This window comes from Cannabis sativa, unplaced genomic scaffold (genome assembly GCF_029168945.1).
Source record: "Cannabis sativa cultivar Pink pepper isolate KNU-18-1 unplaced genomic scaffold, ASM2916894v1 Contig2, whole genome shotgun sequence".
Taxonomy (NCBI): domain Eukaryota; kingdom Viridiplantae; phylum Streptophyta; class Magnoliopsida; order Rosales; family Cannabaceae; genus Cannabis; species Cannabis sativa.
The window spans coordinates 586,826-611,012 of NW_026870038.1; the positions used below are offsets into that span (position 1 = coordinate 586,826).

Genomic DNA, 24,187 nt, shown 5'->3' on the forward strand with positions numbered 1-24,187 from the left:
CGTATCGAACCCACCGATTGCCACCCCTAAATATGTGTCCAAATTCCAATTGATTTTTATTTTTCTTTTGAAATCATTTGTACAATTGAATTCATATCAATGTACATATCAATGTAAATAAGTGAAAAAGAAAGAGAAAAATAAAGATATAAAAGCGTGGTCAAAACTGCCCAACCCTCACGGCAAGCAAGTTACTTCCTATATAAAGCTAAAAATATCACAAATCACAACGGAAATTCTTAGCTCATAATAACCAAAATTCCAAGAGTGAGAGCTTCCATCATTTTCAACGACTTAAACGAAAGAAAATGAAAAACAATCGAAATAGAAATATAGAAATAGAATATCTTCAATGTTAATTTTTTTTAATACAATTTTAAGTCAAAGTTTGAAGCAATGACTTAATAAACAAACAAAGAAGAAGAAGAAGAGTAAACTAAAACAAATCTAAATCTAAATCTAAAACCAAATCATGGAGCATTTTCAGTATTAGTAGCTATAGTATTAAAGAAAGCATTTATATTTAAATCTATAGAGTATTATTAATAGGAGACTTTATGAAAAAACAAATGTTTTCTAATATAGGTTTTCACAATTATTAAGAGTTGTTTGATATTATCTATATTATATATCTTTGTCATCAATTAAAATATGATCAATTGTTTATTATTTTTGTAATTAATACAGAGATTACAATAATGAAAGGGCATATGTTACACAGCCTGGTTATTAAGCATATACAACACGTGACATAATTAGGACCTTAAATAATTAATTTAATAAATAAATAAAATATAATAAAGACAGATAGATCATATAGATCTTACCTACTACAATTGTCCACAAGTCATATCCTTTTTTTTTTTGGTGCTGATTTGTGAACTCATTAATCATTATTTGTTGTTCTCTCATTTTTTCACCCTATTTTATTATTTAATCTTTTCTTGCATAAAGGGAATTAATTTGGTATTACTATATATTATTTCTTTTCTAACCCAAAGCATGGGTTGGAGCCCACTTGAAACAAAGTAAGGGAACATGATAACTTACACAGGAGATGCAGATAGCAGAAAATCTGGCAGTTGTCTTTGTAGTACTATTCCACAAAATGGACACAATGGCTTTGGAGATGCATTGTTCAAGGCCGTTGAAGACTTTAAATCGAATGAAGGGTATCCGGGCAATGTGAAAAGAGTTTCGGGTGGTAGTGTGGAAGTTCTTCTGTGACAACATATGCAAAACCATGTTGGGATTGTAAGACAAACCTCCATAGAAACAGAACAACGAGCTAGTTTGTGTCCCTGACCGATACTTTCGCAATGTGCGAATTCTGGAGATTTAAATGGAACTGGAGCTGAACAATAGCAACACTCCTCCTCCGTTGCATTTTTGCTTGATTGAAGCCTATAAATGTAGCAGTCATTTTTAGTGTTGAAAAAGTTGAAGGCAGTGAGAAATTTAGACATAGTAAAATCAAGCAGTTTAAGGAAAATAATAAAGTACCTCTTCTCATGCTTTTGAACCTCTGATGCTAGGACTATTAACGGATCATGTACATAATCACGATTAAGCGCAACCCATTGTTGCATTTGTGCTAACCCAACAGGAAACCGATTTCCAGGAGGAGATGAAAGTGAGGTTGATGGATTAGAGAGCAGACTAACACAAGTAGAAAAGTTCAAACCTATAAGTCTCTCACGGAGTTCTCTTTCGCTGCTCAAAAGCAGCTTAATCCAAATAATCAGTTTCTCATCTGAGCAATCTAGTTCTTTAAGGTTCTCTAATTTGCTATTAATTTGGTCAGCTTTCAGCTCTGATAGCATAACCCTTCTACAAATAATATTCAGCAGGTGTAGCTGGCGAGAAGAAAGCTTTGAAAAGATCCTCGGGATATGCAACAAAATCTTTTCAGTAGAATGGTACTTATTAGATCCGATATAAGAAATTGAGAGCCACTTGATCAGTATATGTTCTACATACTTTGCTGCAAAGCGCTTAAAAGCCAGTAACCCTGCTACTATATCCCAAACAATGATAGGTTTGCTTGGACATTCATACTGTTTCAAAGACCACAGAATATTGACCTCCCAAGAACTCAACTCCTTTACGGGAATACCAGGAAGAGCGAAGGTTGAGGAGTTATTTGATAAAACAGATACTTCTTGTGCACCAATCCAGAAGAACTCAACAGCAGCCTTTTGAGTCCTGGCATGTTTTTTCAAGAAATTAGCTAAGGCAAATAAAAGGAAACCTGCAGCTTTATTTTCCAGTATGAATGTTGTTATTTTAGTTTTAGTTTGTTATCTTTCCTGATCATTTCCATAGCAAGCTGACTCTTTGTCCTCTTGCAGTCATGATCAAGGCTTTTGCTGAATAGCAGCTTTAAGTCGAAATTGCATTCTCTCACTCCCTGCAATTTATTATTTCATTTTTTACTTAGGTAAATATTAGCTAATCAACATTCCCTATCTTCCTTGACACTTAATTTCCGAAACAAACCAGAAAGCTTGACCCTTTATATCTTTGTTTCAGTTTTTACTGAATTAAATGATTTCCATTATTTCTCAAGCTGATTCTTAAGTTTAAGTTCCTATATTTCTACACCAACAAAATTTACAGATATAGATAGCATTATTATGCCTTCAAAGTGTTTTTTTTTTTTACCTTTTCTGGTACATTGGATCCAATAAATCTTCATCGAAATTGCGAATCTACAAGGTTTAAGAATAAACATTTTAGTGTTCTTTTCAGTCTACAACTTTAACATTTGAGAAAAAAAAAATGGAACTGCTGGAAATTATTATAATAAGTAGTGGCACTGTAGATGTCATTATACTCCATTCCAATAATTAACTGAAACATAACAGCATTACCATCCTACTTAGTAATAACACATGTAAAGGGCACAAGGTTTATGTCATACCATAGCAATCACTAGATTTCCAGGAGAGACTGCAACACCAAAGCATGACGCATATGTATGTGAAAGCTGCAAGTGCATTTTCACACTTGTAAACCAAATAAAGAGTTTCACAGAAATGAAGGGAAAAGGGGAATGTAAGGATGGTAACATACTTCTGATGGGCTTCTCAAGCGAGGAGTGTTGGAAGGAAGTGGTACTTCAGATAGAACATCATTACTCCAAATCCAACACCGAACATAATTATCCTAATAGCACTTGAATTTGTTAGCCAAACATTAAGATACATTTCACTAATTTATGATTATGACATCAACATTTATGTGTATAACATATATTTCATATCAGTTTGTGTAAAGTAGTTAAAGAATGAATACATCATCAGTATACTTGTTCATTTATTACCAATGACACTTATATTATCAGAAATTCCACATCTACATAATTTTTTGACTAATCAGTCATGCACTACAAAGCTTCCCGTAGGAGTTACAATCATAAATGATATGTAGCTAGCAAAAGTAACATTTTTTTGACCCATCCAGCCCCGAACAACCCATTCTTGGTAATCTATTTTTACTAGCTTTTATAAAATCTTTTCAATCTTGCTCTCAAGCATATAGCTAAACCATGACAAATTGAGTGATCAACTACACAAATATTAAGTTAGCAAAAGAAAAAACTTTACAAATTTTAATTTATTCTTTGCCAAAGGTACTGCTATTTTTTACTGCAGAAAAAATTTCGAAGTCAAAGAATCATTCGAATTAAGTTGTGGTAATAATTTACATGTTGTAAAAAACAAAAGAAACAGAAAGGGTGATTATAATTGAAAAAAACATAACAAGGAAAAAACATAACACAAAACTTCTAAACTCAAACTACCTGACTGCAGCTGTACAGACAACGTCCTTCGAAAGCCCAAGCTAAACCTGTAACCTAGTAATGCTTAAAAACTTAATACACAGCTTTGACTAGAATTAAAATAAAAAACGTTCAAAAAGGAACTTACAATATTGTCATGTGAATCATACGAGCCAACTTTATCATATTTACTATTCGATATGTCACAAATCCATACTTCAAAAATTCCAGATCCTTTTCCAACTGCCAAGAAAATTTTGTTTGAGGACTGAGCAGGTACAGTAAGTGAAATTACTGAAACTGGGACATCATCATTTATAACCTATTAAAAAGACCATTTATCACAAAATGCTAACAATTAATAAGACAGAAGTAGACTTCTAAATATGAAAAAATTCAAGAGCTACATTACCTCTTTCAACAGGGAAAGGGAAGCATGATTAGCTTCGCTTGACTTCAACAATTGCTCATTATAAATCATCCATATCTTGACACTGGAAAACAAAATAAAATAAAATATGAATGATAATTGATAACTACAACCAGCTGATGAGAATAAGTAATTTTATTTTCATCTAGTAAGACAATCTTTCAGACTTCAGACACAAAGTGAATCAAGGAATCAGACATGCCTGTGAAATCGATTGAGTTGCTGAATACATAAACAAGGCTACTCAGGGAAAGATGAAACATTGTGTTACAAATAATGCTAGGTTAATGGAACAAATCATAACAATTATACATTAAATATTACTTTCCGAATAAAAAAGATAAAAGAGAAATTACACATATAATACGTAGATGAATTCTTGACCACACAAAATTTGCACATAAGAAAAGCCACAAAAAGATTTAAAGTGCTACCAACTCACCTCCCATCAGAACTTCCAGTAACCAATAAAAATAGAGGATTTGAAGATTCAGAATCAAGCAGTGCCCAACTAATTGCTGTAACCCATGAACCATGTGCCTGCAAGAGCCCCACAATAGTTGCAGTTGTTGGGACCCTACTGAGATCAATCGAGTAGCATTCGGGTACAGAAACTCTCCAAAGTGAGACTTTACCAGATTTCCCACCAACTGCGAGTAAAGACATGGATGAACCATTTTGAGGAATAGCACACATTTTGGGTGAAACCTGCAACACTGGTGACCAAGCAACCACAAGAGATGATAGTATTGCACTCCGGGTGGCATATTTATCAGCAGTTATGAGAGGCAGTGTGGACTTTTCGGGTATCTTCTTAAGAGAATTGGCCTTAGATTTTGATACAGAAACAATCTGCATACAATTGCTTTCTTTTAATTGGCCAGTATCAGTCTCCAGCGCCTGAAATTAGTTAAGTAAAACAAGTAGAAAAACAGCTTTGAAAGAAAACATTAAAACAGAACCATATTATTGAAACAATATAACTATTATCTAATGTCGGATACATTCTTAATCGATCTCCGTCGCTTACGTTGCTTTCTCAAAATGACATTTAAGCAGTCTTCATCAGAATCTACCTCTGTATCTAATTTCTGGTAAAATAAAATTAAAAAAAAAAAAAAGTTGCTCAATCAAATTTATCAAAACATAAAACCATCTAGAAACCATTGCCTCCCAAGATAAGATCAAACTTACATCAGATTCATTTGGAATAGATGCTTTTAACTCGCCATAGCTAGTACTTTCCAGATAATCATAAAGCTTAGCTGATATATCCATAACCTGAAGAAAAAAAAAACAAAATTTATCAAATTTCACTAATTTCACTAATTTGTTCATCTAAAATCTTTGACCTTAATCACATCATACCTCAATCCATTCAGCACAGAAATCACAAAAAGGTTGACGATATAGCTTAACACGTCCTTCAATGGTGCACACAGCAAGCAAGCATCTACATTGTAAGCACCAAATCAGTATACACAAATCCAATTCGATCACAGTAAAAGGTCAGAGAATGAGAGAATCAGTCTCTTACCCTGAATTTGGAGATAATCCAAGCGGCGACCATGAAATTGATCGAACACAAGGCCGAATGTCACGAGATATACTAGTCGGAAGCAAAGTATCTGATAACAAATCTAAAAAAAACAGAGACAAAGTTTGAAAACTGAAAAAAAAAAAAAAAAAAAAAAAGTGAGATAAGATTGATAATTAAACGCTGAAAAAAAATTTACCAGTACGATCAACAACACCGATTGGATAAGGCTCGCCGGTTTCGATCGTGATAAGACCTCGAGGTTTAGAAGGCATTGCAGGACTCTGACAATGAAAGAACACAAAATGTAAGCATATCCATACATACATTCATACATATATATAGTGAGAGAGAGAGAGAGAGGGAGTAGTAGTAGTAGTACGAGTATGGTGACGAGATGAGCAGAGGCGACGGCGATGAGGTTATCGTCGGACCAAGCGAGGGCGTTGGGGTAGAAAGGCGAGGCAGATAAGGCGGCGGCCTGAAAGCGCGAGGCCATGGTTGGTTGGTGGCCGTTGAGAATTGAATTTGGAGGGAAATTTGATGAGTTGAAGTTGAAGGGATCGACTCGAGGAGACTGCGGATTTTGTTTTAAGATTTGATTAAGAAGAAGAAGAATCGAACCCTAGTTCGAGTACCCACATCATCACTATCTTTGTTTCTTTTTTTTATTGGACAAGTACAACCATTTTTTTAACTTATTTTATTTTTTATATATAAAATTAAAAAAGAAATCACAATAGATCTTTTCTGAACCTCTTTGATTACTTTGATAATGTTAGAAATCATGTATCATTATAAAAGTTTCATACCTTAGTATGTTTTAATTAAGTTATCGGTAACTACTTCAAAGGCCGGTTCTAAGCATAAGCATAAGCGGGTTAGGCTCGCACCTAAGGCCAACTCATTTTGGATAAATATCTTAACTACATTTTGAGAAAGGAGTCGAAAAAAATAGTGTAAACCTTCTGTAAAGAATTACTACATTAAGAATAGTGACTCATAGAGTAAAGCTCATTAATGTCTTAACCACGTAAAAATCCTTCGTATTAAATTTCTTCTAATCATTAAAACATCTCTAATCAAAGTTGTCAAAAATCTCACTCAACAGTCATAATTATTCATATACTAAATTGTATCCTTAAATTTTGTTATTTACCAAATCACTTTTTGAACTTTAACTGTACCATATCATGCTTTTAAAATTTTCATTCATGTCAGACTTTCTATAGTATAATTAGATATGAGTCCTTAAATCAAACAATCTCAATAGTTTGAGAAATTTTTTTAACAATCTAAAAAGTTTAAAAGACATAATTTAGTATGTGTCAAATTAAGGAGCTAAAAATTTAAATTAGCCTAAATTATATTATAATATATAATATTTAAGTTATTTATTTTATACATAATAAATCTATGATACTTTATTATTTTTAACAATAAATATAATATATAATTTTATTAATCAAAATAGAACAAGCTATAAGATATCAACAGACCCATGATCTCTATTAAAGAATAGAAAATTTTCTCCCATCAACAAATAATCCCTTGCATCGCTACTCTAATCAATTTATCATTAGATATCATAAACATTTTTTCCTCAAAAGTATTGGGTAAAAATGATCAATGCCTGATTAAATTAGGTAAAATGATTGAATTCTAAGTTGTTATAGTTTTGTAGAATAAGGCTAAATAGCATTTTGTAAGGCTTAAACATTTCAATAATCCAATAAAGGGTTTGAAATCCTTTAAAAGAAATCCAGGAAACAAAGTTTCACAAATCTCCATAAAACTCATAGTCACAGCTAATATAATCAGTTACTATTGGCTAAACCTAAAAATAAAATACACTAAAATAGATAGTCAAGCAAAGCCCTGTGTGTAGTTGTAAATCATACAAACTCATACTCAATAATAAGGGTTCTCCTAAAGAAATTTATAACAAAAGAGACCACACTCATATATATTTTTAATAATTCTTTCTCTACTAGCGCCAACTCCACTGCATATTCTTGCTCGATAAAGGATCAACCGCTGCCAGACCGCGCCTGAAAATGGAATCGAGATTAAGCAACAATAGAAGAATTAAACAATCTCATTTGTAAAGCAAAATGGTTGCATTTATGAATTCTGACATTCTTTTCAAGTAAAGTTTGTTCTAAAGGTAAAATCATCACTTACTGGACGAGGAGATCCTGACCTCGATCTTGATCTTGACCTTGACATTGATCTCGATCTTGATTTTGTTCTTGATCTTGGCCTAGAATAGAAAACGAGTGTTTATTCAAGTCACAATTAGGATAGCAGAATGATATACGACGCAGAATTATACATAATCTTAAATGTCTCTTGAGCGACCAAAAATACCCACCTCGAAGATTTGACGGGAGAAGGCGATCTAGATCTAGACCTAGACCTAGACATCGACCTTGACCTCGATCTAGACCTTGATACTGATGACCGGTCCACAGATTTACTGCCAGCAAAGAAAAGGAGGCATGACTTCCCCATTATATTATACACAACAATTGACGAAGAGAAACAAGGGATGCAAAATGAGAAAGGTTAGTACCTGCGGTTCCTTTTTGGACTTCTGCTCCTGCTGCGGCTTCTACTTACGCTCCTGGAAGGACTGGCTTCAAATTTCCTGACCTGGAAGCAGACAACACAAGCTTTACATGAATATAAGATATACCAATGAACCATTGCTATAATTGGCAAATCAACTTGAAGCATCACAAAAGACTTAAAGCTAAGCTTCTTTTCTTTCTGTTTGGTTTCTGCTTAAGTGAATTAATGCTAAGCTAACAGTTTGTACTTTTTTTGCTCGATCTAACAGTTTCTAATTTGAAGTTTTGAACAATAAAAAATGGATGAAAGAAGGTGAGGATGCCTTCAAAAGGAGCAAAGTCAATGTCAAATATCAGATGAAGAAATTGTCTAAAGCTGATAGAAAGGTTGAATCATTTTGTAAGGAAAATACATACCCTGATATAAGCTCTTGCCCATGGATTTCTAAATTCGGTATCATCAAGTTTCCGAATCTGGAAAAGAAAATGAATGTTAAAATTTATAAAAAGGCTGCCAAAATGCATATGAACTACTATCTCCCACATACTTACAGCATATTTCATGTCATCATAATTAGTATAATCCACTAGACCGAAAGTCCCTGAAAATATACAGCAATTCCAAGAGGTAAGTATTCATTTCATTTCATATGATCATATTAACATGTCTGGCAGAAAAAAATTCAATTATTAGAAAGCAAGTTGAGTCAATTTGAACATGCCATTAAAAGCTCAATTAAACAGGAACACGAACACGAACGTTACATTTCACAAATAAAATAAACTGCTGAAGCAGACAAAATAAAATGTTTAAACTGCAAGAGAAACCAAATAAGAGTTATACCATCACCATCACGAGAAACCTCAGCAAAACATACATCACCAGCTTTGCGCATATGATCCTGAAACCAATACACCAGAAATATAACCCACGGCAACAAATATATAAAATATCAATACCAAGTTTTCTGTAGAGTTGAAGCATTAATACCATACCTTCAAATCTTGCCATGACGCAGAAGAAGGAAGTCCCCGCACAATAACTGCAACAAAATACACATGAATCAAACAATGAATAACAACCAAGCGAGACTAGAATCAATTGTCAGCTCAGGCTCAAACATACTTTCCTATCACATGAAATAGTATTTCGTCATTGATGAGAGTTGATGAGATAAGTACCTCGAAACTCAGAATGCCGAGAGACACCAAAGCGCCCAGTCCCACCGCCACCGCCACTACTACCACCACCGCCACCATAGCCACCTCGACGATCACTAGAAGATGGCCCTCTACCACTGCCACCATGGGCAAGCTCAACCTGCATTATGGAGAAATAAATTAAGAAATAACTACAAAAAAAAAATCAGAATAGCCAAAGCAAGAATACTATCTTACCCTTAAGCGGCAACCATCAAAGTTATACCCATCTCGACCCCTGATTGCATCTTCTGCATCTCGAGAACTCTCAAACTAAAACCAAAACACAAACAAGATAAGCCACATGGAAAATAAATCAGCTTTAACTCTAAATGCATCCAAACTGTGACTGGAAGCATACCTCAACAAAACAATAGCATGGAGGACGAGGTGGTATCTTCAGTTCAACATCTACTATACGACCATACTGCAAAGACAGCAGTAAAGTTTGTTAGCTTGTGGATAATTGAATCACTTCGTGAAATCATTAAACCCTTCTTAACTTCTGCTAATGAATTAATAAATTTTAGATCAAACTCAACATCACCAAAAGTTTGCACTTTGCAGTAAATAAGTTTAAAACAAACCTTATAGAACAGATCTTCAATTTCCCACTCTCTTATATCTGAGGGCAGGTTGCCGACATAAATAGTGCGAGAAAAGCGGCCACTCATATTTGAAACAAGAAGATTGATTATGCAAGTTTCTCACTGCAAACAGAAAGAAATCTCATAAATGAATATTCTTAAAATTTAAAATACATTGCAGCAACATCCACTATTCTATCCGGTTATCATCACATGTACTCTTTTGTTGATGCTACCAAAAGTAAAGCAAAAACAAAACAATGAAGCAAACCAAGAGAGCAATCCTCGAGGTGAGCCGTGCTCCACAAGCTCCATTGCTCATTTGCTCCAAGATGCTCCAAAGCAATAAATATATTGAAATAAAATTTGATCTCCTCATCCTCTCCAGAATATTAGCAGATGTATGTATAGATCTTCTGAGAGTGAGCAAGAGCAAGAATCTCCAATTATAAAAACTAACACCCATAACTCCACATTGAATCTCCCCATCCCTCTCTATACCCCTATGTATGATTGCAATGCTCATATTTGTCCAAGCGCTTGTCATCTATCATAAAGAAACATCCGTGTCATGAGATCAGGCAATATTGGACATATATTTCATGCATGTGCCTACCTTACTCAACCCTCTTTATCAGCATTGAAAAACAACACTGGAACTGGAAAAACTGTTTAAAAATCCCGTAGGATCTCTAGCATGAAGTTATGTCAAGGATCAGGACTGGAATTATCACGTTTTTAATCTCTCAGCAAATACATTTACAATATGAGTGAAAATCAACAAAGAAAATACTGAAACTAGTAGTTCATTTCCAATTTTGCATAACCATTCAAGCATTTACAAGACCAGGCAAGCACCATTGGTCTTAAAAACTTACACATGAATGTAGTTAATAAAAGGTATATTTGGTTGGTAAGAATGAAAATACAGGAATAAGAATGAAAAAAAAAAATGCACAACAATTTTTTTTTTAGTTTTTACTCAATCTTGCGATGAAATGGTATTTCCTTCCATTTCAAAATGGAATAGACATACTAGAAAAATGATGGCAAATCATTCCATTGGAATGAATGACATTGTGTCACTACAATACTTTAAAATGCAACTAAACAAAGAAATGGAATGAAAATTGTTTCCATTCCATTCCATTCCATCCCATTTTATTACCTCTAATCAAAAGTTGCCTAAGTTAATTGAGACTTTTTCTTATGCTAAACACTCCTTGCTTGGTACCTATTGTTTCCCTAATTCAAATTAATAAAGGGTGCTATGTAACAGTAATTCCTACAAGTGAAAAAATTTGGAACATTTTGGCCATGAAAAGTGGCCAATGTTTTCTTCTTGCCAAGTTCTTGTCTACTCATTAACAATATAAAATGGCAAATGTCAACAGATCATTACAAAATTCAATTTCTTTTACTAATGGTGTAAAAGAAAAAGATGAAGATCACGCCAACAAAAAATAATTTGCTATAACTGTTTTCATTCACGATTAACCACTGCCTTCAAGAATTTCTCACACGTTCAAACGCTCGTGTTTAATTCCATAAGATTTAACAATAAAATAAATAAATAAATAAATAAATCTTTTCGATGAATCAAGAACTCGAAATCCCAGCTTAAATAACTAGCAAATATAACAAGAAACTGCAATTCAAACTCGTAACCAAAACCCTAGCCAAGACATACATAAATGAGCGAGAATTGAGAAACACCGCCGCACCGAATCGGAGATTCCTGGATCCGATTGAAGAACTGGCGAGCCTTTTCTCAAGTGAGAGCACAGTCAGGATGAGAAGTAGCTGCAGAACTCGAGAGAGCTAGGGTTTTCTGGAACAGCCGAAAAAAGTGAGAGAGGAGAGAATCTGGAACCGTTTGCTCTGTAATGTTAACTGAATGACAGACAGGTGGCGTTAGAATTAATATGGGCTTGGGCCTGTTTTATACTGGGCTTGGGCTTTTGTGGACGGTAATTAAGGCCCACTATCTAATAGCTCTGTAATGTTATTTTTAATTTTTTTTTTGTTTTAATTTATGGTTTGGGTTGTTTCGGTGGTTCCTTGGTCTAGTAAGTTTTATGTGTGTTATTATATAGATTTTAGTTGTCATTTAGGTTGCTTTGTTAGTTGCTAAATGCTATGTAAATTTCTGTAATAATGTAAAAAAATTACTTTAAAGTATAAAAATAAAAAAATCTTAAATTATATTATTATATGTTATATTTTTATATAATATTATGTATACTAAAATATTATATACTAATAGCATTTCTAATGGGGGCAACCTTTATAGGTGTTAAAATACATACATTATTTAAAAAAATATATTTTTTATTTTCTTTCTCAATCACATAAAATTTGTCACATTTTTCTTACAAAAACACTCTAATGGTTGATAACTCTAAAAGTTGTCCACCATGTATTAAATTAATGATTTTTTAGGTAAAAAAAAAATCTAATAAAAAAAAAATCATATGATCATTGTCTATATTGAGCAACACTTTATATAAAATTGGTCATAAAAATTAGACCATATTACATATGTATGTGACAAGACCACTACAATGAATAACTATTAAAGATGCTCTTATGCAACAATGACCTATTATTATTAGTTACATCAACACTTTAGTCGACATAAAATAAAATATTGGTAAAGTTCGGTTAGAGATAATAAAATAGAATAGAAGAAAAGGAATTAAGGCAAGTACAGGTAATAGGTGAGGTTAGAATTGTTTGGGCTTGGGCCTTAGCTTTTATACTGGGCTTGGGTTTTCGTGTACTGATAATTAAGGCCCACTATATACCAAAGCTCTGTAACTGCTTCTTCAACTTCTTCTCTCTCCTCTTTCCCACTATTCTAATTCCTAATTAAATCAAAATCAAAAACCCTAGCCATCTCCACCTATATATACAATCCGTATATTTTGCCCTAAAAACCCTTCGCTGTGTCAATCCAGAGGTCAAAGCTGCCGCTTCAAAAGTTTAGGGTTTCAATTCCTCTCTTTTCAGTACAACAATGGCCAGTGAGCTTGCTTGCACTTACGCCACTTTGATTCTCCATGATGATTCAATCCCAATCACTGTAAGACCCATTTCTTATTCAATCTCATTACGATCAAAGTCAATGTTTTTATTCATTTTCAACTTATTCCTGCAATGCCCAGATCTTGATTTTATTGAACTTGTGATTTTGATTTGGTCTTGTTTTATTTTGTTGTTTGATCATTTCTTGATAAATTTACATTTTGTGAACTTAAAAGTCTGAGAAGATTGCAACTTTGGTGAAAGCTGGGAATGTAGAAATTGAACCCTACTGGCCAGGCCTTTTTGCTAAGTTGGCTGAGAAGAAAAGCATTGATGACCTTGTTTTGAATGCTGGATCTGGTGGAGCTGCTGGTCCTGCTACCATGGCTGCTCCTTCCGCAGGTTCTGCTGCTCCTGCTGCTGCTGCAGTTGAGGAGAAGAAGAAGGTACACATATCATTGCCCATTATCTTATTTTGCTCTTATCTTTTTCATTTCATGATTGGCCAACTATATAACTCAACCCCATGAATGTTTTTTCAAAAATAATAAGACTTTTATACACTTAAGACATAGAAATTACTTGAATTCTGTTTAGTCTTAGTTCCATTGTTATTGTTATGGTTCTTGGGTTGTTGGTTTGACTACAATAGTAGCCTTTTGACTGCCACTGCCACTTGAGGTTGAGCTCAAGTGGTTGTCTGTGTGAGTGAGTAAAGATTTTGGGCTCAAATCTAGCTGGGACTAACTAGAAATGACCAATTTGTTTTATCAATAATGGTTTCTTTTTGACTTGGCATGGATGTTTAGTCAATTTGCATGAACTCGTTGTTATTAGTTTCGTTTGGTTTCAATGCAGTCTCTACTTGAGGTTGAGCTCAAGTGGTTGTCTATGAGTGAGTGAGTAAAGTTTTGGGGTGCAATCCCAGCTGGGACTAACTAGAAATGACCACCTTTGTTTCATCAAAAACAGTTTCTTTTTGACTTGGTCAATTTGATATGAGCTTGGTATTATTAGTTTTGTTTGGTTTCAATGTAAGTAGCTCTACTTATTTGGCTTGCTCTCTTATGGGTTTTGTTTTTTTTTATTTTGTATGTGCAGGAAGAGCCAAAGGAAGAGAGTGATGATGATATGGGATTCAGTTTGTTTGATTAATCTTCTCATCAACAATTTGATTCCTTTTTGGTTTTTAGACAAAGTTAGGATTTTGTAAGACTCATGAGACAGTTGGAAATTTTTTACATCAAAGTTTTGGGAAATTTCTTTTTTGAGTTGGGTCATTTTTGACAGCTTGACATAAACTCTAATTGAATGTCTAAACACTAAAAAATTTATCTTCTCATTCAAAAATTATCAGTTTTGCTTTATCTTGTTTTGTTTTATTCTTCTTTAATTCAATTACATCAAACCTCTCTAATTTGATGCATACCCAACCTCCCCTACTTTCTTTGGTTGTATTAAATGAAAATGTAATAACAAAGCAAATTTATTATTGAAAAGCAGTGTTCATTAATCAAAATATTAGACCTCCCGGTCATTACAAAAAATGTTCATAGGGATAGATGCTACATCAAGGCACCCAAAGCGGTTTTGGGAAAACACTCATATGGCCACATTGTGTGCTATAAAATTACAAGTTCAACTAATAAAAGAAGAAATTATTAAAAAGAAATAGTTTTCAACTTCCCATTTAGGGTTGAAGCCGTTGAGTGAGTTGATCACTACCTTAGAATCGCTTTCTATCAAGATAAAATTATATCCTTTGCCACTTCAAGAGCCAAGCAAACCGCAGGATATTAGACTTCATTTCCTTATGATCACCACCCTCTTTAGGAAATTTGGCCAGTTGCTGTTTAGCCCAAGGCTGGAATATGATTCATATCCCATGGTTCCATTTCACCGTTCACGCATGCCCATCTTTCAATATCAAACTTTCTGCACCCATAAATTGGAAGTTGAACATATTCATACCACAAATGTTAATATACTAAAATGAACATGTAGAAAGTTTGAACGATCTTATTTCATGTAGAAGGTCTTTAAAATGAACATGTTGCTAGAGACTAAGTAAGGTGCTTTGGGTGCATAGGGCAAAGTTGGATTTTTCAGATGCTTTATGTGGTGAGGTTGTTGTTGTTTGTCTGTCTCTTGAAGTGGCTAAGGACAAGGCCACAACTTTATCCTGGTGGAAAGCGATTCTAAAGTGGTAATCAACTCCTTCAACGGCTTAGATCCTAGATAGGAAATTGAGAACTATTCCTTATTTTGTAAAAAAATCTTTTCTTCCTTTGTTGGTTGTTTAGTTTGTATTACTGCTAGAACTTGTAATTTTATGGTTCATAATGTGGCCAAGTGAGCTTTTGGCCATAATCAGTTTGGTCATCTTGCCATCTTGTCTATTCCTATGAACTTATTTTGTAACGATCAGGAGGTCTGAAATCTATTTAAATGAACGTTTCTTTCAAAAAAAAAACGATCTTATTTTCCTGCACCTATCACTTCATTAAACATGTTACTTTTTGTTTTTATTTTTTTATAAATAAAGAATATTCATGTATATTTTGAAAGTACTGAAAGTCTTTAGAAAATAATCATAAATAATATATGCATGGGGAATATTGATTTTTTGGAGAAATATTTCTAATTTTAGAGTTTAATTAATACAACTTTATACCTTGTATTTTATAAAAGATACCGATCGAACTCTTTATTTTGTTAAATAACAAAATGAATACTGTATTTTTCAAAATGATATAAAATAGTACATCGAGACCTGAGCTTAATCTTTAATATTTTTTTTATAATATAACTAACTAGAAAACAATTTTCAGTACGAACAGTTGTAAAAAATATAAATAATTTTATCATAACACTTTTAGATTATATCATTTTGAAAAATACAATATTTAATTTATTATTTAATAAAACAAATAATCTAATCAGTAATTTTTACAAAATGCAAGTTGGAATTCAAAACGGTATCTACCCAAAAATATATTGCTTCAAAAAGATAACATCATGGAAATATAGGTGGAAAATATCGATTTTTAATTCCTTAGTTTGGATAACATCTTTTGGGTGGATTCTACTGTCATTGGCATACATAAACTCAAGTGTTGGTTTTCTGTTGACAACACTAATTACAAAATGTGAGCATTATTTATAGCATTGGCATGGCATATAGAGTTCAATTTGTTCACTTGATCAGCATATAAAATTCAGTATATTTCAACTCAAAAACTTCAGGACTAAATTCCCATTTCATTTTCCTTTTTTCCTTTTCAATATAATAAGTACAAAGAAAACTATAATTTTTAGTTGATTGAAGAAGACTAACTATACCAATCAAGAAACAAAATTGAAAAAGTAAGTACAAATAGGAAAAGTATAAGGAAGGTCCTACTGCTGCTATTCCTCTGGATAGCTTGAGACAGTTCTTTGTTACCAAGCTCCACATTGTGCGTAGCTTCAACCGCCTGTCCACGCAAGAGAAAGTAGTATGAAATTTCGAAAGCATTATGATATAAATTAACACTGCCCACCTAAAAGTTTTATCATGAGTTGTATAATTAAGCATTATGGTATCTATGTAGCAATTGTTATAGCTTTTTGTTCCTCGAATATTGTAAAATCAACCAACATTCACAACGGTGCAACACATGGGCAGCCTATGGACTAAGTTTATGGTATCGTGAACCTCGGGGCAAAAATTTGAAGTAGAAGCTGTTGTATTTTTCAAAAAACTAAAAGGATATATATTGAATAAACATCTCTTACCTGATCGTATAGTTGTTCTATTTGTTTGGCTTGTTGCAAAACATGAGTAGCCATGAGATGATTCAATGCTGACATTTCGACCATCTTAGTTTCTGTTTCTTGAACCGCATCTAGGAGGCTACTCAGCTCTACCTGCAAATCAGTAACAAAAGCTTCAATTTTTAAGGGAACGTTAAAAACTGAGATTTGAACAACACAAGGCAGACATGATGAAGCACTGAAATAAACACCACTGGTTGGTTGGTCATCACAATGATTACCTGAAGAGCACGTGTTTCGTCGTCCAAGAGCTGTTGCTTAAGTCTTAGAGGCTCAGGTTGAAATTGTTCAGCTTCTCCAGGCTCAAAATTGTTTGATTGAGATAAATTTTCAGAACTTGGTTTGGCAATTGGTTTAAATTTTCTTCTTGGGGTTGCTCTACTAATGGCTTCTTGGAAGCGTATGGCTCTTAGCTGATCAAACTGTGAGGTAACAGAGTGAAGCTTCTCACTCAAACTCAAAATCTGAAATTATGAAATTAGGTTTAGAAAATAATGATTGACCAAATTACAATATTCATATATGTGGTTTCTAAATACGGTCGAGTAAGATACCATATAAAATGTGAGAAAATCCTATTATAATCGCGACATCACTACTAAAGTGAAGTGAATGATTTCTGCAATTAAGAACACTATAGACATGAACGATCTATAGAATGCAAACTGAATCTTACCACCCCATGTTTGTGTGCTACAGTATCAGCATTAGATTTATTGGTCTGAATGCCAAGCCAGCCCTTTGAAGTTGTTTCTTCATCATTAATGCTGTTTTTTAAAACGTCAATTTGTTCTTGGCATGCTTTTATGAAGGCACCGACCTGCATAAAATTAATTGAATAATCAATTTCATGTTGAACTTTTTCATAATCGTTCATTTGAGTACAAACCTACACTACGCTCTACACCTACATATTGCCATCACAGCTATATTCAAAAGAAAACTAGCCAATCTTACAAAAAAAAAAACAAAATAATCATAATAATAATAAAAAAAAAAAAAACTAGCCAAACTCCAATCATCAAAGGCATAGATACAAACATAATGAAACAAATCACCACACTTAAGAGATTTCAAAGCATCTAAAACTTGCACAGGCTGACAGGCATTAATGAAGTTATAAATTATGAACACCATAAAATATACTGCATACTGTAGTGGATGTGTCTGAGAGACAAATACATCATCCGATAGAGATTTTTTAGGAAATAAAAATACAGGCAGAGAATAGAACCCCCAACCTATCTCAGAGAATAAATCATCTTCAAATAAATCTTGTAATTATATGTTGAAATCTTAAAACTAGTTGTAATATTGACTATATTTAATCCACTTGAAGATTTAACAATGTAAGTGGCAAACTTTGAAACTGACAAAATACCCTTGAACAAAACCGTAATATGACTTACTTCATGCTCAATGCTATCTCTCTCCTGCTCAGTAGTGCGATGTAGATCCACATAATCTTTACGATGTTTTAACATAAATTGTTCCAGTGTTCCAATGCTCTCAAGCTAATTGAGGGGAGAAAAACAAACAAGTCAACACTGAAGCGAAATTTCTAACAATGTCATCAAAGAATAAGCAAGACAATGATTCACATACTGTTTTCAGTGCACCTCTAGTGAAAGCTGATCTTTGGCGAGGCTTGTGGATGATAAAATTTGCCAAAATGGCCGCCAATTTAGACTGTCAAAGAGCAAAAAGCATTAATCATAAGGATTTAACTATAACATAACCATATTATGAGAAATGAATGAATTCGAACAAATCCAAATGCTTTGAAAAACCAAACCTCGTCATATCCCAAAGAAAGAGCAGTGTGCCTTACAGCATCTTTAAAATCCTCAGTCCTATCTCTGACTTTTGACATTCTTGATCATGAAGAAGGTATCTGAGGAAACCAAGTTAGCTGTCAGTATAAATCTAAAAATACTACAATTATCTAAAGTAATAGAAAATTTATGTTGCACTTAAAGATAATTAAGAATCGATTAAAGAAAAACTAGTACAATATTTAAACAAATTGGGATTGGCACAAATGATCTCCATAGCCCAATTAGGTCAAATAAATGTAATCTCAACACAGTGGGGCGCTTAAGCCTAGAAATGACAAGCACTAAATGAGATAATAAGACATGTTGACATAAGGAGAAACTATTAGATTACCATTCAACTCCAATGGATGAGAATCCAAGAGCAAAGTATAAGCAAGTACAAAGCGAACAAGGCTCAGGCAAAACACAGATTCTAAACAAAAAATTAACTTTCAAAACACAGATTAGAAATTTCAATTATATTAAAGTTTCACTCTCATCAACCTGATTCAAAACAATCAAATCCAATGACAAAGCAAGAACTTTCCCATCTCCAAAACTCATTCCATATACAAAGAAATGACCAAAAAAAGTTAATTGCTCAAATTTAGATAGAGCAAAGAACAAAAAGCCTTCTCGCTATACTATATTCTCAATAAACAATATTAGACTACAGAAAAAACAAATATTCACATAACACAGTCTTTGTTTAGAGATTGATACGCATTGTATAAAAAAACAAAAACATGCAACTGATACAAAAATCAAATACATATATATTTAAGAAAAATTCAGATGTGTGAATTATTTAGGATAACTTCAATCAGACATTTCATCAAGCAATATACATACACAATCTACAAACTTTTTCCTAAAAAAACTATTTCTTCCAATGACAATAAATGCATATCCAATTATGTGCCCCCAATCAAACCAGAGCTAATTACTATACTAATAGCAATAAAACCACCAAACAACCCAAACTTGACTACGATTGAGCATGATTACACAAATCAACCGAATAATCAAAAAAGGTAGATTAACATCATTAGACAATTAAAGAGCGAGCAATGTCGAAAAGACTAGCCTTGATCCAGGAAGAAGAAGAAGATGATTTAGGATTGGAAACCAATCAAGGATATGATATCCATGCCCAGACTGTGAACTAAAAAGTGCAACAATAATCTACAAAGAAATTCCACAAGACAACCAATTTCTCTTCGAATTATCATCACCATTACAGCTACAACAGTACTATTTCTTACATTTCACTAAAATTTTAGGGAATCGAATCAAGCTAACTACTACGAATATGGTACACAACTCACAAGGTTCTCCCCTTATCTTTCCTGGTACAGAACAATACAAAAGAAATTGAAATTGAAATTTTAAGAGCATACAACAGATTTTTCCAAAATTTCAGTTGTATAACAGAGAGATCATTACCGTGAACGAAGCGGAGGAGGTAAATGCAGATGAGAATTTCGCCGTCGGTGTAGATCGGGTGGAAGAGAGAGAGAGAAGGAAGAGAGAGCATTTGAGTTTGAGGAGAGAGAGAGAGAGAGGATCTGTTGTGTAGTTTATGAGAGTTGAAAAATTACAAAAATGCCTACAAAGAAATTGACTTACAAAAATGTCATTTACAAAACCAATTGCAAACATTTTTGTGTTTTTTTGTAAAATAAAATAAAATGTTATTTTTACCAATTTTAAAAGATAATATAATAATATAATAACAAAAATCTAATTATTTGAAATTTGTTGTTGTATTTGTATATTAAAATTATGATTATATCTATTCTCATAGCAAGACGAATTTTCAGAGAAGGTTCCAAATTATTATAAAAAAAAAAATCAATTTTTAAACCAAAAAAAATAATAATAGTAAAAATAATTTGTTATTTAAATATATTTTTTAAAATATATATCTTTTCTTTTTTTTTTCGGAGATATCTTTCCTTTTTTAAATGCAATCGTGAGACTTTTCCTAATCTAATCATATTACAATTTTTTTTTTTTTGACAAACCTAATCAATGTAATTATATTACAATTAGGACATTTTCGGCTATAAATAATTCGTATAACAACTCCTACCATAATCAAAAATAGAGAGAGAGAGAGAGAGAAAAACATTTAAGCAAAGCTATCTACATTATTACTATTATAAGTCTATATTTAACTATATAGTATTCTACTAGTGAGGCAAAAAGTGATTGAGGTACTCCTCTTCTTACTTTCAATCTCTAATATGATTTTCATTCATTACATTTTATTATTGAATTCAAACTTTTCTTCTTTTTTGCAATAATGTTGTTTAGAAAAAGCTTATACAAAAAAATACATACATTACTCTCAGATTAGTTTACACATTTTATATATGTTATGATATGTATTTAATCTCTTATAATAAAAAAGGTATGTGACACACTTAATTTAATCTCAAATGTAACTATTTTAAGGAACTTTATATTTACTAATATTTTTTTAGAAAATTTATCACAGTAACATAAAATTGTTAAATTCGAGAAACCACTTAAGTAAATCCAAAGTAAGAATATTAATCACATCTGATATTGGTTAGATTTTATAAACACATATTTCTCTCTTTTTTTCTATTTGTGTTCTTGCATGCTTTATCAGTTTTGTGCTAAGAAAAGGTAACATAGTAACAAAAACAACTTTACACTAATTTACCATTCCAATTATCTTTAACTTAATAATGTTAATCTCAAATAGGAAACTGATCAGTGGTGGAAAGTAGCTTGGTTTTAAAGATTTGCATATAATGGAGGGAGGCTATCACAAAGCAGATAAGACAGAATTTTCAGAATGCTGGAAAATCTCCTGGAGAACTCCTTATATTATGCGTCTTTCACTCACTGCCGGAATTGGAGGACTTCTTTTTGGATATGACACTGGTAAGTGGATTGGATCCCTCCTAATTAATAACAATGCATGTCTTGCTCAATAATTTTGTATAGAATAATTATTACATAATTTAGTAACAATGTATACATATGAGTGTTGCTAACCTTTGCATTGTGAAAATGAAGACTCTTATTCAAGTAAATATATTCTAAAATGAAGTTTTAATTGATTCTTTGTATTGTGCGGATGTTGCAGGAGTGATTTCTGGGGCTCTCCTTTATATTAGAGAGGAATTTGTAGAAGTAGATAAAAAAGCATGGTTACAGGTGAGCTTAATTTCTCAGTAGAGTAGAGCATTATCTTCTCTCCTAATTATGCTTAGCTCAATTTGTGATTATATTTTCATTTGGTATTTGCAGGAGACTATAGTGAGTATGGCTGTTGCGGGAGCTATACTTGGTGCTGCAGTTGGTGGTTGGATCAGTGATTATTTTGGTCGTAAAAAGGCACTTCTGCTTGCTGATATAGTGTTCTTTGGTGGAGCAATTGTTATGGCAGTAGCTCCTGCACCGTGGGTGCTTATTGTAGGTAGAATTCTAGTTGGCATTGGAGTTGGAATGGCTTCCATGGCTGCACCACTATACATCTCAGAAAGTTCACCTACTAGAATCAGAGGAGCACTCGTGAGTTCAAACGCATTGTTGATTACAGGTGGACAATTCCTGTCCTACTTGATCAATCTAGCTTTTACAAAGGTATGTCCATATATTTAAGCTTTTAACCGTCTTCAGTGATTGAATACTTGCAAAGAGAATATTCAACTAGGCTTATTAAACGTTTACCTTATCATTTTCTATTTTAGGTTCCTGGAACTTGGCGTTGGATGCTTGGTATTGCAGGACTTCCAGCCTTGATTCAGTTCATTCTCATGTTGTCTCTTCCAGAGTCCCCAAGATGGCTCTTCAGACAGGTAACAAAGTCACCTATAACTGTTTTATTAATGCTATGGTTTAAGTCACAATCAATTCAATTCATATTATTTTTATACAAACATAATTCTAACTTGTGCAAGTTTTCTTTTAATCAGAACAAGATAGATGAGGCCAAGTCTATATTAGAGAAGATCTTTCCTGCTGATGAAGTTGAAAATGAGATGAAGGCCTTGAAGGATTCTGTTGAGGCAGAAAAAGCTATTGAAGGAGAACTCGGTGATGGATTTCTTCCAAAATTGAAGAGTGCTCTTCGAAGTAAAGTAGTCCGTAGAGCACTTCTTGCAGGCATTACTGTACAACTCGTCCAGCAATTCGTAGGCATTAACACTGTCTTATATTACAGTCCTACTATTGTTCAATTTGCTGGATTTGCATCCAGACAAACTGCTTTAGCACTTTCCTTGGTAACTTCTGGTCTTAATTTTGTTGGCTCCATCATAAGTATGGGCTTTGTGGACAAGTATGGAAGGAGAAAGTTCATGCTTGTGTCTCTTGTCGGTATCATTGCATGCCTTGTGGCCTTAGGAGCAGTGTTTTTCCAGGCTGCTGCAACCGCTCCTGCGGTTAGCAACTTAGAAACCATGCACTTCGGTAGAAACACCACATGCCCAGCTTACCTCTCAGCCCCTAAATCTCAGTCATGGAACTGCATGTCATGTTTGAAAGCACCAGATTGCGCCTTCTGTGCCAGCAGTGGAAATGGGGTAAGCTTTAATCTTGAACGTCTCTTAATTTATTTTGTAGCTAATTTATGTTCAAAGTTAACTCACTTCTGTTTTGTTTTTTGGTTTGTCATGAACAGCTTCATCCTGGAGCTTGTTTGGCTGTGAGTAATGATATTAGAAGCACATGTCGCATGGAAAAGAGAACATGGTACACAGAAGGTTGTCCAAGCAAGTTTGGATTCTTGGCAGTAGCATTTCTAGGCCTCTATATTATATGCTATTCACCTGGGATGGGCAGTGTTCCATGGCTAGTAAACTCAGAGATATATCCTCTAAAATACAGAGGGATTGGTGGAGGTATTGCTGCAGTATGTAATTGGTCGGCTAATCTGTTAGTTAGCGAAACTTTTTTAACTCTTACTAATGCTTTGGGCTCCGCTTGGACTTTTATTCTATTTGCGGGATTATCTTTCATTGGCTTTATTGCCATTTACTTTGTTGTTCCTGAGACTAAGGGACTTTCATTTGAGGAGGTTGAGAAAATGCTTGAGAAGGGATTCAAACCAAAGGGAATTTGTTTCAAAGGGATCAAAGACGAGATAGATGAGGAGAATGTGTCGTCTTCATCTGTCTAGAATGTCTTCATAACACAATCTTTCATAGTATATTTAGTCTTTTTAGTGTGTATTCTAAATTTTAGGGTTTAATATTGTTTCATATTTTTAGAGCTCTCTTTAGAGCATCTTTAATAGAAGAGTAGTGTTATAAAAGTGGTGTATATGTATTTTTTAGTCTATGTTTATAAAATTGAACACCAATAATAATGTATAATGTGATCCAAATTATTAAATTTGACACATGCTAGAAATTGTATCAAATTTGACACAATA

The 24,187-nt window shown here is 33.3% G+C and overlaps 5 protein-coding genes across 10 annotated transcripts; 2 read left to right on the forward strand and 3 right to left on the reverse strand.

The window, feature by feature from the left end:
* Positions 1-640: 640 nt before the first annotated feature.
* Positions 641-6,850, reverse strand: LOC133033061 (uncharacterized). Of its 2 annotated transcripts, none has more exons than XM_061107615.1 (15): positions 6,134-6,850; positions 5,951-6,035; positions 5,752-5,854; positions 5,583-5,667; positions 5,409-5,495; positions 5,219-5,305; positions 4,657-5,114; positions 4,197-4,278; positions 3,933-4,106; positions 3,806-3,859; positions 3,076-3,168; positions 2,924-2,995; positions 2,665-2,711; positions 1,504-2,205; positions 641-1,404 (listed from the first exon to the last, which is right to left on the reverse strand). In XM_061107615.1, the coding sequence occupies exons 1-15, from the start codon at positions 6,248-6,250 to the stop codon at positions 1,047-1,049; spliced, it is 2,604 nt and encodes an 867-aa protein (XP_060963598.1). In that variant the 5' UTR covers positions 6,251-6,850; the 3' UTR covers positions 641-1,046. The 2 variants fall into 2 exon arrangements, with proteins under 2 accessions (XP_060963598.1, XP_060963599.1); XM_061107616.1 differs by having other exon boundaries at positions 2,924-2,989; positions 6,134-6,848.
* Positions 6,851-7,476: 626 nt separating this feature from the next.
* Positions 7,477-12,022, reverse strand: LOC133033062 (serine/arginine-rich splicing factor SR34A-like). Of its 4 annotated transcripts, none has more exons than XM_061107617.1 (14): positions 11,802-12,022; positions 10,383-10,658; positions 10,112-10,234; positions 9,886-9,951; positions 9,723-9,797; positions 9,507-9,645; positions 9,321-9,367; positions 9,169-9,226; positions 8,877-8,926; positions 8,742-8,798; positions 8,327-8,406; positions 8,126-8,230; positions 7,936-8,014; positions 7,477-7,802 (listed from the first exon to the last, which is right to left on the reverse strand). In XM_061107617.1, the coding sequence occupies exons 3-14, from the start codon at positions 10,196-10,198 to the stop codon at positions 7,782-7,784; spliced, it is 864 nt and encodes a 287-aa protein (XP_060963600.1). In that variant the 5' UTR covers positions 10,199-10,234; positions 10,383-10,658; positions 11,802-12,022; the 3' UTR covers positions 7,477-7,781. The 4 variants fall into 4 exon arrangements, with proteins under 4 accessions (XP_060963600.1, XP_060963602.1, XP_060963601.1 ...); XM_061107619.1 differs by having other exon boundaries at positions 11,836-11,984; XM_061107618.1 differs by lacking the exon at positions 10,383-10,658 and having other exon boundaries at positions 11,802-11,998.
* A 943-nt stretch (positions 12,023-12,965) lies between these two features.
* LOC133033043 (large ribosomal subunit protein P1-like) lies at positions 12,966-14,505 on the forward strand. The gene is made up of 3 exons (XM_061107578.1): positions 12,966-13,196; positions 13,375-13,584; positions 14,240-14,505. The coding sequence occupies exons 1-3, from the start codon at positions 13,131-13,133 to the stop codon at positions 14,291-14,293; spliced, it is 330 nt and encodes a 109-aa protein (XP_060963561.1). The 5' UTR covers positions 12,966-13,130; the 3' UTR covers positions 14,294-14,505.
* Positions 14,506-16,364: 1,859 nt separating this feature from the next.
* On the reverse strand, positions 16,365-20,384 carry LOC115718175 (syntaxin-81). Of its 2 annotated transcripts, none has more exons than XM_030647137.2 (8): positions 20,218-20,384; positions 18,750-18,848; positions 18,560-18,643; positions 18,364-18,468; positions 17,631-17,774; positions 17,176-17,418; positions 16,916-17,047; positions 16,365-16,614 (listed from the first exon to the last, which is right to left on the reverse strand). In XM_030647137.2, exons 2-8 carry the CDS (start codon positions 18,825-18,827, stop codon positions 16,471-16,473), a joined length of 930 nt encoding a protein of 309 aa, XP_030502997.2. In that variant the 5' UTR covers positions 18,828-18,848; positions 20,218-20,384; the 3' UTR covers positions 16,365-16,470. The 2 variants fall into 2 exon arrangements, with proteins under 2 accessions (XP_030502997.2, XP_060963519.1); XM_061107536.1 differs by having other exon boundaries at positions 18,574-18,643; positions 20,218-20,348.
* A 1,072-nt stretch (positions 20,385-21,456) lies between these two features.
* LOC115716503 (inositol transporter 4-like) lies at positions 21,457-24,012 on the forward strand. Its single transcript, XM_030645314.2, has 6 exons — positions 21,457-21,690; positions 21,896-21,966; positions 22,060-22,395; positions 22,503-22,610; positions 22,728-23,336; positions 23,435-24,012. Exons 1-6 carry the CDS (start codon positions 21,558-21,560, stop codon positions 23,930-23,932), a joined length of 1,755 nt encoding a protein of 584 aa, XP_030501174.2. The 5' UTR covers positions 21,457-21,557; the 3' UTR covers positions 23,933-24,012.
* The last annotated feature ends 175 nt before the right edge of the window (positions 24,013-24,187 follow it).